Source organism: Athalia rosae, chromosome 2 (genome assembly GCF_917208135.1).
Source record: "Athalia rosae chromosome 2, iyAthRosa1.1, whole genome shotgun sequence".
NCBI classification, from domain to species: Eukaryota; Metazoa; Arthropoda; class Insecta; order Hymenoptera; family Athaliidae; genus Athalia; species Athalia rosae.
This window is the reverse complement of record NC_064027.1, coordinates 29,561,313-29,575,635: the sequence shown is the minus strand read 5'-3', so window position 1 is coordinate 29,575,635 and position 14,323 is coordinate 29,561,313. Positions and strand designations below refer to the sequence as shown.

Here is a 14,323-nt window from a genome sequence, read left to right as displayed (position 1 = left end):
GACATCATTTATAAGTTTACTTACGTTATTGTACTACGATGGTCTCTGAGTCATTTCATAATAAAGCTGATGAGAAAATTTGCATACCACGATGAAGTCTTACAACTTTTTTTTTTGAACTTCTGAAGTTAATTTGTATATTAGATCATTTCGGTATAGCTTGAATGATTTCAATCAATAATAACTTCTTGCCCTAAGAAACGAAAAAAAGCACTACAGACTACCGACTTGAATTTTTTCAATTTTTGTGTTGTCAAAAACGCTCTTTTCGAAATCATTTCAATGCGTTTTTGGCTATTTGAGTTTAGAAATCAGAGTTCGTTAAATAAACTCTGCTACCACCAGAACCAACGAATTCAAGTCTGAATTCGTTGACCAGAACTGTCAACTTTGCGCCATCTGAATTCGTTACCATGGAGGTTCATGGGATCACTGAAGTCATCTGCAGACAAATCTGCAGATGATGTCGCGAATGGTATAGGTTGTTTTCAGTCGACGTTGACAGTAACCGGCGATATCAAGTATTTGAAATAATCATTTAAATGAGAGAAATCGAGAGGAAAATACAATAATTTGATACGTGTGTGTCATCTTTCAGAGGAAGGTTTATAATTCCATTAAACTTTCATATGATATCGGAATGAATGATGAAAGTTGTAGCCATAATGATCCTCTCAATAATATACCTACATACATACTATTATTACCTGCAATGTTAACAAATAAAAAAATTTTTTCATACAGCGAGACTTAATAACAGTGCGGTTCCACGTTTAATCCAAAAATCTGGTCCATCAGGCCCAGCTTTCAGATCTACAGCTACAACAAAAGCCGGTCTTCCCTGATCACCACATCTTTGAGGATAATAATAACAGGGACAGTTGTATAATCCTGACAGAGAAAAAAAATGTAAGTAGTTGCCACTAAAGCAAATATTTCATAAAATTTTTACTGTGTTGCTAACATAAGTATATTAAGTTTAAGTTTGCCCCACCTTTGATCTTTTTTTTGAAAATCTCCATTGGTCTAAAATAGATTACAGGCATATTGCACACAAGTTGCATCGGGGCAGGTTCTGTTAACATGCAATTTCTTTTATCCCAACCAGCACCTTCTAAATATGTAGACCGTATGTATACGCCATCCTGAAGTTTAGAACAAAGTCAATGAGAATTTATCATAGATCTTCGATTGAAAAGTAGGCTATATTTATTACTGTTGGGTGTTCAGATATTGCACTGTCATCCACAGAAAACACAAAAAACTCCCATGACAATGAGTCAATAGAAACGTTCCATAGTCTTGCCGATGTCTGCAAGACTGCAGTAAGAAAACCAGTCGGAAATGTATATGCCGCTAGCCAAAATAGCAAAGGTGGATGAGTTGTCTCAGCCCATTTTGCAAAGTGTTCTATACGACTTATCAAATCTCTCGTCCATGAGCCAAGCTGCTTTAACGAAGGGTACACAGTGAGCCAGGTAGTTGGTACACGTCCTTCGTACATGCAGATAAATATTTCTTCTAGCTCCTCTGACATAACAACTAGTCCTTTTATTGCACGCTGAAGATCATCTAAACTTATACGCGTTTTGATTAGGAGTACATTGTATCGGGTTATCTCCTGCAGTAACACTACATCCAAGGGCGTTTTTATCGGCCCTATCAACTTGTCAGTTGTCTCATAGTCGATGCAATTCGGAATTTTAGTTAAGATATCAATGGAAAGTTGCATGACCTGAAAACAAAAAACAGTTGAATATTTTTGTTTTAGTAAAGAAAAATGTGAACATACCTTATCTTCTTTATTTGAACTGTCTGATTCAGACACAGCTTGGATTTGTAAGCTCATCAGCGTGTCGAACATACTTTTCGTTTCATTAATTAGCGAAGTAATGTCAGCATTTGAATGCTGACCAAATGCTTCTGGTTTATCTGTATTCGGTAACACTGCTACAAAATCTCTGTACGATTCTAATGAACCATCTCTAGGAACATAGTAGGTTGGAAGCGAAGAAAGCCGGTAGAATTGACTATTGAGCAAATCATCTGAAAAATATTGCTGAACATATGTCATTAGCAAACGACGATCCCAATCGTCGGTCACATGACCTCCATAATTTACACCAGCTATTAGATATTTTAACGCATCCCATGGTGTTTCAGGATACTCGTCCAAATACACTTGTAAGAGATTTTCTGACACCTAAGATAATGAAATAGGTATTACATCATTGCCTGAAATCTAGAATAAAGCACAAACCTCGAAATCTGAATCATTAAAACTGTATATCACATTCCATCCCAACTGTTGGAACTTTTTACGTTCTAAAAGAACTGCATGAAAGAAGACTAGTGTGAACAAGAGTTTCTTGTATTTTGCCTTAGCCGAGCACATATCAAATTGAGAGTCAGTTATCAAATGGTAGAGCCGTTTCATATTAGCTTTCAGTCCCTTTGGAGGCTCTGTCGTCATTTTTATTCCAGCTTGTAGAATAGATATGGGAAATTCTGGAGTTGGGCTTGAGCTCAACCAGAGTCTGCAGAGATTTGAATTTTTTTCAATAGAATAAATATTTTTCCCAAAGCCACAAAATCACCTGAACTTGGGGTGCAGCATTACACTCGTCTGCAGCATTTCTACAATTTTATCTAACTTTGGCATCCAACTTAGAGATAAATGACAGTTCGCTAAAAATACCCAAGCTCCTTCAAGCGCACCAAGTTGTATCATTCTGAAACCAGATAATAGTGGAATCATTCCTGTATCATTTTCGTGAAAATTAGATGATTTTACTTTGTTGCAATAGGTGCTTGTCCTTGCCCCAGAGAGAGAGTCATAAATTGTCCTGCCATATCCTGGTTATCAGCAAGCTGCATTAAAGCACTTGTAGGATCAACGCCAGGGGATAATACAAAAATCAGTGGAGTTTGCGCTACAGAATCGTCCAATACAGTTTTCATGTCAAGCACAGGTGGTTCAACAAATCTTTGTCCCAAATTATTAACGATGAATGATGTTATGCAAAATGATATCCTATCCGAACGGCAGCTCCTCACAAATAACATACGTTGGAATTCATTGCAAGTGTCATCCCATTCACCTACCAATCGACATGATTCTGGCTCTGTATTAGTGTACCTGCAAAATGGGCAAAAATTTTATCAAATATCTTATTGAGTCAGCTCACCAAACTCTATGCTCACTCACCAGTTATGCCATTCTCTGGGAAACTGTTCAAATGATGCTGCGACACCATGAAATCCTGGGATTTTATCAAGTTCGGTAATATTGTCCCAAGATTCATCTGTCAACCATACCACCGGTTTATCAGGCTGATTTTCTTTGTCCACAACGATACCTCCTTTCAGTAGAAAAGCGTATTCGCCCCTTACGACTTTCCCTTGAGCGTCTAGTATCTTAATGCACATGTGAAATGAAAACAAAAGTTTGTGATGCTCGAAGAGACCTCGACACGTATTTCTGTTGAAAGTAAAAAATCGGAGTGGGTCGTGGCATCGTCAGTTTAATTTGTATGGATGGTGATTAATATTTGATTTTTTACCTGTACAACGCATAAGTGTGGTAGTCGTTGAGAATGCTAATCCTGTCAGATAATTTTTGACTCTTCTGACTTTTGTCAATAGAAATAATGAACAGTGAAATGTAAGCATCAAGGGAGAATTGGTACATAGGATCAATGTGACTCATGTCGTTAAGTACAAAAAATAATATAGCTGCACGTTTTGAGCAAGGGCGATATCCTTCTCGAGCCGCGTCAATCTCAACTTCTGTTTCTTCCGAAGTAATTAAAGATTCCTGAACACTTATAGCTGTCGCTTTGGAGACTTGTAACGTGTTCAACAGATCTAAATCATCCAAGAGGGATCCAGAGGTAACTCCAAGTAAACTGTAATTTTTTTTACGTGGATTACGTATCCAGTATGAAAAATGAGCGTTCATCTATGTTTGTTTAATAACTAACGAGAGAATTTTATCCTCAAGATCCTTCAGAGTACGTTTTCCAGTCGCAATTGTTATCACAAGGTTGTCCTTCTGTTCTTCTAGTTGAGGTTTTTCTTTCCTGACGACAATACCTAGCAGCTGGGCTTCTAGACCTACAGATTTATGATTGCGGATAGTTATGCGATTCAGATGTAAGACTCACGATCCGATATTTTACCTTGTTCTTTGATGGCGAAATTGCATAGTGTCGTTTTAGTAGATATCTCAGGAGCATAGTGAGGATTAGGTAGTTTTGTTGTAATGTACAACCTGAACTTATCGTTATAATTGATCATTTTATCGTTAAATTTAATCATGACGAGGTTGCCTGAAAGAAGTAATACAACGATAGAAATTCTCTATCATGAAAAGCCAATTTTAAGTCAGATCGTGCCAAACCTGATTTCACAAAGGCTTTTTGAAGGATTGGATTTAATGCAGGATCTAAAATTTCTCCTACATTTTGAAGCAAGACTGGCTCCCCAAATTGTATGGCACGTTCTAGGGTCCTCATAAAGTCTGATTGGCCAAAGTCTATTACGTTCAAAGACTGAAAAGCAAACAATTAATAATAACATGACGTGCAAAAGAGTGCTGAAATTCGTGGAAACATACATTTTTAGATTCCATATTTTTAATCCATTTCACTGCCTGGCATTGCGGATCTACAACAAGTGGCCATCGTGCTCCTGTAGTTATAATTATACCATTTTCTGTGCTAAACCCATCTGATGGCAGCCCTTGAATATTCCATTCTCGAATTGTCGTAGGGTCGCTCAAAAAATCCTTGACATCGAGAGACGTGGAATAGGGGATTTCCATTTCTATCACCTGAAGAATATTACGTGGAATGTTCATTATTATTTTCAATAAGAAGACGTGTAAGCCAAGTTGATAGTATCACCTCTTTTCTCCAAATTGCAACCAAATCTTCTCTGTAATTGGAAACGAATGGCCCTAAATAAGACACGAATGCTGTGGCTAGAAGACAGTCGCCGGGAAGACAGTCGAATAGTTTTTCGAGCACTAGAACAGTTTCTTGCCAACGAATACGTTCTCCAGACAGGCCATCGACCAACATAGCTGCTCGCTCCAGTTTCAATTTCAGCAAATCTGCCTGAGAATTTGATAAAATAATTGATAAAATTGCTACCACTTTTTTAGCCGCAGTACCTGGGCAATTAAATCTTCTTTCTCTTGCATTTTTTGATCGTAAGTACGTTGTAAAGCGTCCAATTCCTCTCTCAACTTTTGCAATTGTGTTTTAGCTTCTGCTAAAGCAGCTTCTTTTTGTCTCAAAGACTCCAAAGCAGCTTCCAATTTTTCTCTTTTAGGCGCTACGATTCTGATGAAAGTAAAAATATTTCCACTCGATAACATTAAAGTCCATGATCAAAACTTGATTTTCATTCATACCGATATAATTTTCCGTATTTTTCCATGGCTATGACCCACATGCATAATGATTTCGCAGCAATAGATACAATTCCGACTTTTATAGGGTCAAAATCTGGATTAGCTGTGTACTTGCCAATCGTTTTGAGTGTACGGTCTGATATGTGGTCCTTATCAAAATCTCTTAACTATAAAATAGTTAAATTTCCAGATTCCGTTCTAGAATATAGTCAGTTGCGGAAAAAATAACAGACTTGCGACTTACTGTATTCAGGAAGTTCACGTCACCAAGCTGTCGCTTAGATTCAGCCCACGACGGCTCGGAACATTTTAATATCATCACAGCCTCCATGACCATTTCAACTTTTGCAGGTGGACGTGTGAATGATTTTATTTCCGATAAATCTTTTTTATTCAGCGCGTCGAGTGCCTGAACAATCAATCAATCGCTTCATTAACCACTCCATTATTATTAAATACTAGATTTCACAAGTCGGCTTCATAATCACCTTGATAGCTTCGATAAGAGTCGGCTCGACGGTAGCAAGATCTGCACGTGCAATTTCTTCGAGTTTCTTACATTCCGTGGATTCTTCTGCTATACGAATTGACTTCGCAGTGACTGCCTTCTGAGTCTCGTCAGCATCTCGTCGCTGATTCACTATCGTTACTAAAAATTCTTCGCACTCTTTTGTCGAAGTTAAAACTTGCTGTTGAGTTACTTCAAGGGCTGCCGCCATTTCGGTGACTTTGATACTAGTATCATCGATCTTGAATAAACCATTTCGTAGCTTGTTTGACTGTTCCGCTAACTCTGCTTGCTTTGTAACCAACATTCTAAAGAGAATATCAAGCTGATATACTGCAATTTAAGCTATGCCAAACACTCTGTGAGAACTAATTACTCTTTATATCCCGCCACCAGTTCCAGAAAATTAGTTGGCGTGACGTAATTGTATCTTTTCATTTCTAAGGCCATTCGTTTTGAAAATTGGGATACCGTGTCGTGGATCAGGGAAAAAGTAGATGCTATCCCATCACGGAGACGCTCTTGTAGAGGAGGTATGGGTATAGCCGTTGAGGATCTCCTGGGTTCCTAGAAAATAACAAAAAATATTGTTTTCTGTTTTTCAAACACTAATTTTCAAATCAAACGTCAATTACCACTCTATTTTCGCCGGTAATTGTCTTTATGAGATTGAAATTCGCCAGAAACTTGTTACCGACTTCGAGCAAAGCTTCTCTAGGCCATTCGAGGAACCAATCGATGGTGGTACAATTTATTAAGGATGGATATTGTCTCAATCTGTTTCTGAATGCACTTCCGATTGGGCTTACGCATAAAATAATATGCAAATTGGCTCGTACTCTTTCTATCAAGTACTGATATATTGACTCCGTAGTTGGCAAATAACCGGCTTTGATAGCTTCCTTTGAAAGCCTTCCTTTTATCTGTAATTTCGTGGTAATGATTTTATTTTTGTTATGGCTAATTTTATGGCTGAAACTTCGATTGGGATGCAAATTTTACATTTTCCATCTCGTCGGCCTTGTACAGATTCGCCACTTCGCCTGTGCTCAACATATTGTTGATTATTTCCAAAAATTGTTCCTCTGATACTTGTGTATCATTAAATAGGAAGCTGGTCAGTTTATTTTCTACTCCTACTATAGCATAAAGGGCCTTCAAATCCTCTCGGAATTCTGCTATTCTGTAATTTTTTGTTACTTCTATTTGGAATGTCGACAGTTCACACATGTACGACGCTACGCGAGACAAAGATTGACGACCACTTCCACCGATACCGACGAGGAGAACGTTTCCACGAGGCTATTGGAGAACAATTTAGATAAGGCGCCTGAATTCTTGACTATGTTAAAGGATATAATATGGCACTGCAATGACTGTTTTTTAGCCCTTCGTCATAGCTGACCTGAGATATTACACGAACTATACGACAAACGTGTTCGATAGCGTCACGGAAGAGCACTAAATCGAGTCGAACTATTCCAGGCGAAGCATTATATTCGTCCATCTGATTTTCTATGAAATTTCGTACAGCTACGAGGTCTGGTAGATCTTCATAAATTCCCCAAGCGTTTATGAATCCACCTGAAAATAATCTCTTTTCCAGTTCACATATCCTTGTATTCATGTGGTATACTGTAACTGTAAGAATCGCATGATATAATTCTCACCAAAGACGGGACATCGTTTCTCCGGACACAAATTATTGAATGTTAACTCAAAGTGTTTTCCCAACTGATCGTTGACTTCATTTGTAAACCACTCCCGATCCCTGTGAAATTATGTTAGTTATGGATACAAGTAAATCTAAACTTTTTCTCAGTATTTCATACCTTTCATCGATCAATCTGTCACAAAATATTCTGAATGATTCGTGAACCCAAAGTCGTAGGAAAGTTTGCTTCGAGTATTGATAATCTTTGTGACTGCGGAGTAGTCCTTGGAAAATCTGTCCACAAAGTAAGATAGGGGTCCAGATAGCGGTGAGCATTTATTCTTCAGATTTAATGGATCACTCACCTTTGATATATCTCGCAAATTGAACAAATAGTGCATTTTGGCAGGTGTTGGTAACATTTTCTGAATCACGTTATTGTACATGTTGATTGAGGCAGTGGTTATATCGGTTGCTATAAAAAAAACATCGGATAAATAAATTCAAAAAATGTAGATAACTTTTGGATTTCCGTAGTTTTGCACAATTTCTAAGTGATTGGAAAGTCACATTTCGGAGAGGATTGCATATCGTACGTTTATAAGTCAGTTGCTATGACCATACCGAGAGATTTGACTTCGTTATGAAATTCAAACAGCTGCTGATTCAACATTGTACCATAAATACGAACGATTTGTTTCTCCGCAGGAAACGTCATGTTGATAACATTAAATCTGGTCAGAAGACGGTTCGTGATTGAATTTCTACCACCCCCTGGTGGTCCCATTGCAGCTAATAGTTGCATTTTTTGAATATACTTTCTAGTTTGTTTCAGTCTATCGTACCTGAAGATTTTTTTAATATGAGTGAAAAAGATGAAAAAAAAAATGAAAAAATTCATGATATCCAATTTCACTTACCAAAATCCATACCCTATCCATTGACGTATTAATTCTAACGGAGGTTGCGAACCATAAGTTTCTTTCATTGGCATATTGAAGTCATCCATAAAAGTGATCATTGTCTTGTCAGAAAAGGGAACAAACACACCCTTAGTTCTTTTTTCCACCCTGCTTTCTATGGCTTCCTAAATGAACCGAGAAAATTTAATATTTTTCATCCCTTAAACAAATTCCGTTAGGATAAATTTACCTGAACATTATTGGAAGTCGTCTGCGCGGACATATTTATTGTAAGTAGTGAATATTTCCTAGAATCCAAGGACTCTAGAACAGACTGAGCTGTGGATGTTTTTCCGGTTCCCACAGGTCCCACAAGAAGAACTGGAAACCCATTCGACAAAAGTATTCCTACTAAGTAATCGTACCTAGCAGTGTCCACTGTTGGCACTATTATTTTGTGGAATGGAATTCTGCGATAGAGAAAAAATAATTATATATCCCGGACATTAATGCCGTATACATTATACATTGTATAATCATTCGAGCATGTTGTATGCGTGTATACCCTATCTGAAATTTCCAAGTCGGAGAAAGTCTATCTTCCCACGATACAAAACCTCTTTGTCGAGTATCAACGTAATACTCATAGACGGTGTCTCTTATAGGAAAACTTCCTTCCATTTCTCTTATAAAATTGTCCATTTTTTGTCTCCCATTTTCATTGACTGTCGCACAAAGCGACCATATCATACTAAAAAAATTTAAATAGTATGAAATCAAATACAACAAAAAATAAACACGAACGAGATTTCACCTCTAATTTTTTCAACACGCTTACCAGAATAGAAACCACATTTTGCACACAGAGCTGTAAACTTCTGGGTCTTCGCCCATTACCACGCCATTTTCTGGAGTGGCCAGAACCCCCAAGAGCTTGCACAAAGATTGGACCAAATTCAATTCTGGAGCAGGGATAGTCTCTTCGCATTTTGAACGTTTGAATTCTAACGTAGAGTCCACGAAACGTTCCATCAGCTGATTCATCTAAAATTGTACATTCTCTGTAGATGTAAAGTAAAGCGTGATGAGGAAATTGTTGCAGCGAAACGAAGGAGTACCTCTAGGACGAATTCCGGCCTATTTGGTTCGAACTTTTGCAACCATGATGCGACGTATGGGCGCCAGCCAAGATCTTTGTAATCGTTGTAGACCATTCCAGCTCTCGATACTGTTGCTGGTGATGCAACAGCTAAATCTTGGACTTCGAAAAGCAACGATACTTGCTCAGGCATTGTTATACGATCGTTGTTTATAAGGGTCAAAATCTGGGATAAAAGATTTTCAGATTTAAAGATACGTTAGAGTTTAATTAGAGTAGTTTCGACATTGGTTTTAACATTGAAATTACCTTATTATCATCCATTACACTGTTCATATTTTCAATCCAAACAGCGTCAACAGGACCATCAAATAGTATCCATTTCTCGTCTGGCGTATCCTCTGGTGGTTTAATCAGAATATGAAAAAATGGGAAATTCAGAGAATCAAACTGGTCTTTGATTTCTTCGAACAAACCTGAGCATGTTTTTCTCATGATCGATGATATGACACCGTCTAACCATTCCCCAGTAGATAAATTATACTCTCCGTATAATTCACCAAGATTTAAAGCTTTCGGATTAATTGGATATTCAAAAACGATATTAGCTCCAGGTTTTTCGTCTTTCTTCATCTGCGTCAGAGTATTCCTCAACAATTTCCATGTGACCGATTTTGCGGTGTTCGATAGCCCAACAATCATCGTAGAATGTCGGGAGTTTTTTGTCTCGTAAAGTTCGATCACTTTCGTTATCGTTATAGGAATGACCTGCATTTTTCAGTTCAGCCAAATTAAAATCAGCTATTTTTAGTGTCAGATACACATTGATTAAATAATAATGAAACAATATCGAATGCGACCTGCAAATTGAGCTTAAGGATTTCCGCCGTAATGTAACTATTTAGCTCCTCGTAATCCACAGATGGTACTTCAACGCCAGGAAATAGATCGGACGTTATTCCAATGAACAAAGGCAGGTCATCAGAAGTTAATTTTGCCATGTTCATGTCTTGCATTGCTAAAATAATGACCTACAAAATTACCGATATTACGTTAAATCACCAATTTGATGGCCACTATTAGGAATAAAAAAAATCAAACAGCAAACCTCTTCATCCGGAAGATTCGGATATGATCTCCTTTTTTTACCCGCATACCTGGTCAACGTTACAATACCTCGTAGCCCAAAGTCGTAATGAAATTGTTTACTTAATTGTTGTTGGGCCAATGTGTACAAAGTAAATACCTTCAGAGAGACAATAAATTAACGAAAGATATAAGATCATCTTGAGCTGGAAAAAAACGTGGGAAAATGAATCGAACTTTTCTGGCCAACGCGCGTGTATTTTGAAAGCCTTCGCCGAACAGGTTTATTTCTGCGATCATGCTGCTGTCTGGTACCATCATAGATATCGGTCTGAACATGGATTTCAGATTATCTGGGAGTTCAGTTCGACCAGCGTAACCAGGATTCATGGTTATGAATATTCCACAGGTGTGTACAAGCGCGATTTCGCTTCCTTCGAATATAAATCGTTTCAATTTTTGGGCTAGAGCAGTCAGAATCGATAGAATTTGCTGAGCAACCACAGACAATACTTCTATGTTTATTCTGTAAAGTGTGAATTAGATGAGTACATAAATCGTGTCTATTAGACAAAGTATCACTTTTGGAATTCGAACCTGTTAAATTCGTCAAAACATCCCCAAGCACCTGTTTGAGAAAGTCCTGAAAATTGTCTGCCCATACTTTTATAATCTAATCCTTCGGAGCAGTTTTGAACAATGACATTGAAGCCTAGGGCCTTCCCCAAGTCTTTTACTGTTTCAGTCTTTCCCGTTCCGGCTGGTCCCTTTGGACTTCCACCACGGTGAAGGTGCAGGGCAGTGGTCAAAGTAATGTAGCAACTGTAGGCGATGGTAAGAAAATATTGGTTCGACGATTTGAAATTTTTTTTAGAATTTTGAAAGAGATGAACTTGAGGATCGCTCACCGGTCGGTTAATGGGGTAATTACAAGGCGTTCTGAATTTCCCAAGTACTCGTATCCATAAACAAAAAATGTATTAGTCTGCCGAACGATGCAATCGTCTATGTCTCGGTCCCAATAAAATCTCAACTGGGAAAGCCATTCGAATGCCGAAACGTCCATGCAACCTTTAATTATAAAAAAGTCATAAATCGTTCAAAATAAATCACAGTTCATTGACTCACCTGTTTTGTACATTTTCTCAATTACATCCCTCGCATGAATTTCTATTACGACTATCGCCTTCAACTTCAAACGTTGTAATTTATCCAAATTCCCACGAACTGCTTCGGAATACTTGGCCAATACTTGATTTTGTTTCTTCTTCAATTTTTTCAATGGCTTTTTAGTCTCAAGTAATCTACATTAAAAAATTAGCGGCGATGTAAAAGATGAGAATTGTATATTAAGGGTAATTATTTATCATTATTATCATTTCATGGATAGTGAAAGACGAATTTGTAAGAAGAAAACAAATAGACTAACTTGCAATGGAGCAGGGTCCGCGTGCAGTCTGTCGTCCACTGTATCTGAGTAGAAGTGATTCCAGGTTGACCAGGCCATTCTTTGACCCACCTGTCGCGCTTAGTCAACATTTTTCTCAGGGCAATTCGACATTGTTTCAAAATCTCTCTCAGACAAACTCGCATCGCAGTTTCTACGATGAAATTTCAATTCAGTCCATTTTCATTCGTTTGCATTTAGTCAGGCCATGTATCATAGTTTGTACTGATTTTCTTTTTTATTACCAACTTCGCAAAGCCACGATTCCACAGGTCCTGTCACGGCGACGTTATAAACAAATTCAACGTACTCTCCTTCGGTTGAGGTCATGCCTTCGATGCCTGGTTTATTCGTAAGGGGTTGCTGTATTTTTAAAAAAAATTCGAATGATGCGATTACGGAAGTAAAATCAACGTCGATTATACTGGTTGGAAATGATAGTTACCTTGGAAAATTTCAGGGATTTTATGTTGTCGAATAACTTTTTTACGTGAGGTTGAATAAGTTCGGGTTTTTTGGAATTGGCCAACACCTCTAGGAGGTCATCGTTTGAGATGAAATAAAATCGTGGAAAAACATGACGCTTGGTTTCTAAATACGCTTCTAACGCGTGTTGAATACCGTCCAATTGGTCGATAAGCGCGTTCAATTGATTCAGGACCCCAGCTTGAATGAAGTGAATTTGGAAAATAATGAAAATAATGAATGTTTGTCTTTGTTTCATTTTAGATACTAACGTGGATCGCGAGCCGCTTTTAAAGCGAGACCATGCGCTGCCATACGACCGCTGATTCTGATCCATTCCCTAGTTATCTTGTCATAGTCGTCTGTTTCTTTTGGGAGTTGTTTTCTTATGTCTTCTGAATAGAAAATATTATCGAGATACATGTAACTCCTTTGCACGAGGAGCACTGCGTCCAATACTTCGTTTACATCGGATAATGCCCGTTCCCAAAAATCCACTTCTTCCGCGAATGGCTCGACAAATCTACCAGTCAGTCAGATTTGAAGTTTTTGTATTTAAGTTTAGATTCGTGATCCACCATTTCGAATTCTGACCTCGTAGATTTCATCGCTGATAACTGAATCTGATGATCCTCTAGCGCTTGAGTAATATCGTCGACCGTTTTCAGTCGGAAAATACCTTTGTCTTTATAAGGAACCATTTCAAGAGTCATTTTTTTCCAAACTTCATTGATAATCTTCAAACCCTGAAATTTGCATTTGGTTGTTATACAGCTGTAGAGTGATTGTGAGTAATGCATTGATGTAAAAAATTCAAATATATTTGAGAAACCAGTAACGACCATTTCTATATTGAGTTCCATAGTCGCTGCGTTTGATAAGTCGCTGATTTGATCTGCGAACATTTGTAATTGGAGCTCGGCGATAAGATCTAATGTGAAATCTGGTGAGTTTTGGTCAAAATCTCTTCCAACTATTTCTCTAACACTTTTCCAGTGCCGCTCTCTCATTGCTGGATTTTTCAAATCTGTTATCAGAGGTAAAGTACGTCGAAATTTGTCCACTCGAGATCTGGAAAATTATATCCATAATCATTCTCTTCAATATTTGAATAATTTTTATGAAAAAAAGATTTATGTATACTCGTATACCTGGAAGTCTCGATAATTTCCCAATTTTTTTCTTTCAGTTCTCTTGACAATCGAGTAAATTTACGGAAAAGCACGTTTGCCGTGGCATCCATTTCGTCCATTTCAATTGTCCAGAAATTTCCATTTTTGTAACGTTCCCAAGCACTGTTCCACTCGTCTGTGAGTTGCCAAATTAATTCAATGGCAGCGAGGTCCTAAAATGGGGAAACAATAGTATCATTTAGTAAGTCTTTCTTCAGTCTTGAAAAACGCGTGTGTCTCGGAGTTTAAAAAAATGTACGAACTTTTTCTAGCTTCGCAAGTTCAAATGAGTCCGGCTGACTGATACCAAAAACTGCTAAATCGTATTTTAGTTTTCCTTCTCTTTCTCTGAGGACATCGATTTCCCCGCGGTATGCCTTTAGCCATTCTATGGCGTCTGTAAAGTAAAATAAATTCGCGAAAATTAGCGTTTTTTTGATTGTCAACTAGTGTGACTATGAATTCAAATGTTGCCTTTAGATTTCCAGTCAGAAGAAAAGGGCCCACTGGCGTATAGTTTTTCCGAAATTGAAACAGCGTCGCGTTTAAATATCGCTGCATCTTCTAGCAG

At 37.8% G+C, this 14,323-nt stretch overlaps 3 protein-coding genes and 1 long non-coding RNA gene across 5 annotated transcripts; 1 reads left to right on the top strand and 3 right to left on the bottom strand.

The window, feature by feature from the left end:
- Positions 1-390: 390 nt before the first annotated feature.
- On the bottom strand, positions 391-1,170 carry LOC125499815 (dynein axonemal heavy chain 2-like). The gene is made up of 2 exons (XM_048649501.1): positions 995-1,170; positions 391-891 (listed from the first exon to the last, which is right to left on the bottom strand). The coding sequence occupies exons 1-2, from the start codon at positions 1,083-1,085 to the stop codon at positions 737-739; spliced, it is 246 nt and encodes an 81-aa protein (XP_048505458.1). The 5' UTR covers positions 1,086-1,170; the 3' UTR covers positions 391-736.
- LOC125499819 lies at positions 466-11,537 on the top strand. 2 transcript variants are annotated; one of them, XR_007276808.1, is made up of 3 exons: positions 466-604; positions 745-909; positions 11,414-11,537. It is a non-coding gene; the product is annotated as an uncharacterized LOC125499819 (long non-coding RNA). The 2 variants fall into 2 exon arrangements; XR_007276809.1 differs by having other exon boundaries at positions 11,398-11,502.
- LOC105692484 (dynein axonemal heavy chain 2) lies at positions 1,821-13,127 on the bottom strand. The gene is made up of 40 exons (XM_048649485.1): positions 12,853-13,127; positions 12,561-12,781; positions 12,361-12,478; positions 12,098-12,269; positions 11,797-11,972; positions 11,577-11,739; positions 11,266-11,490; positions 10,906-11,194; positions 10,691-10,828; positions 10,443-10,613; positions 10,059-10,350; positions 9,892-9,983; positions 9,602-9,808; positions 9,322-9,527; positions 9,049-9,234; positions 8,734-8,953; positions 8,502-8,668; positions 8,206-8,426; positions 7,947-8,056; positions 7,760-7,875; positions 7,598-7,698; positions 7,333-7,511; positions 6,930-7,229; positions 6,563-6,850; positions 6,304-6,494; positions 5,908-6,235; positions 5,664-5,828; positions 5,420-5,586; positions 5,177-5,348; positions 4,908-5,120; positions 4,619-4,834; positions 4,403-4,553; positions 4,182-4,331; positions 3,984-4,116; positions 3,564-3,908; positions 3,209-3,481; positions 2,795-3,139; positions 2,598-2,732; positions 2,261-2,537; positions 1,821-2,046 (listed from the first exon to the last, which is right to left on the bottom strand). The coding sequence occupies exons 1-40, from the start codon at positions 13,001-13,003 to the stop codon at positions 1,972-1,974; spliced, it is 7,845 nt and encodes a 2,614-aa protein (XP_048505442.1). The 5' UTR covers positions 13,004-13,127; the 3' UTR covers positions 1,821-1,971.
- LOC125499776 (dynein axonemal heavy chain 2-like) lies at positions 13,111-14,313 on the bottom strand. The gene is made up of 5 exons (XM_048649219.1): positions 14,260-14,313; positions 14,016-14,198; positions 13,732-13,925; positions 13,423-13,651; positions 13,111-13,326 (listed from the first exon to the last, which is right to left on the bottom strand). The coding sequence occupies exons 1-5, from the start codon at positions 14,311-14,313 to the stop codon at positions 13,111-13,113; spliced, it is 876 nt and encodes a 291-aa protein (XP_048505176.1).
- Positions 14,314-14,323: the final 10 nt, after the last annotated feature.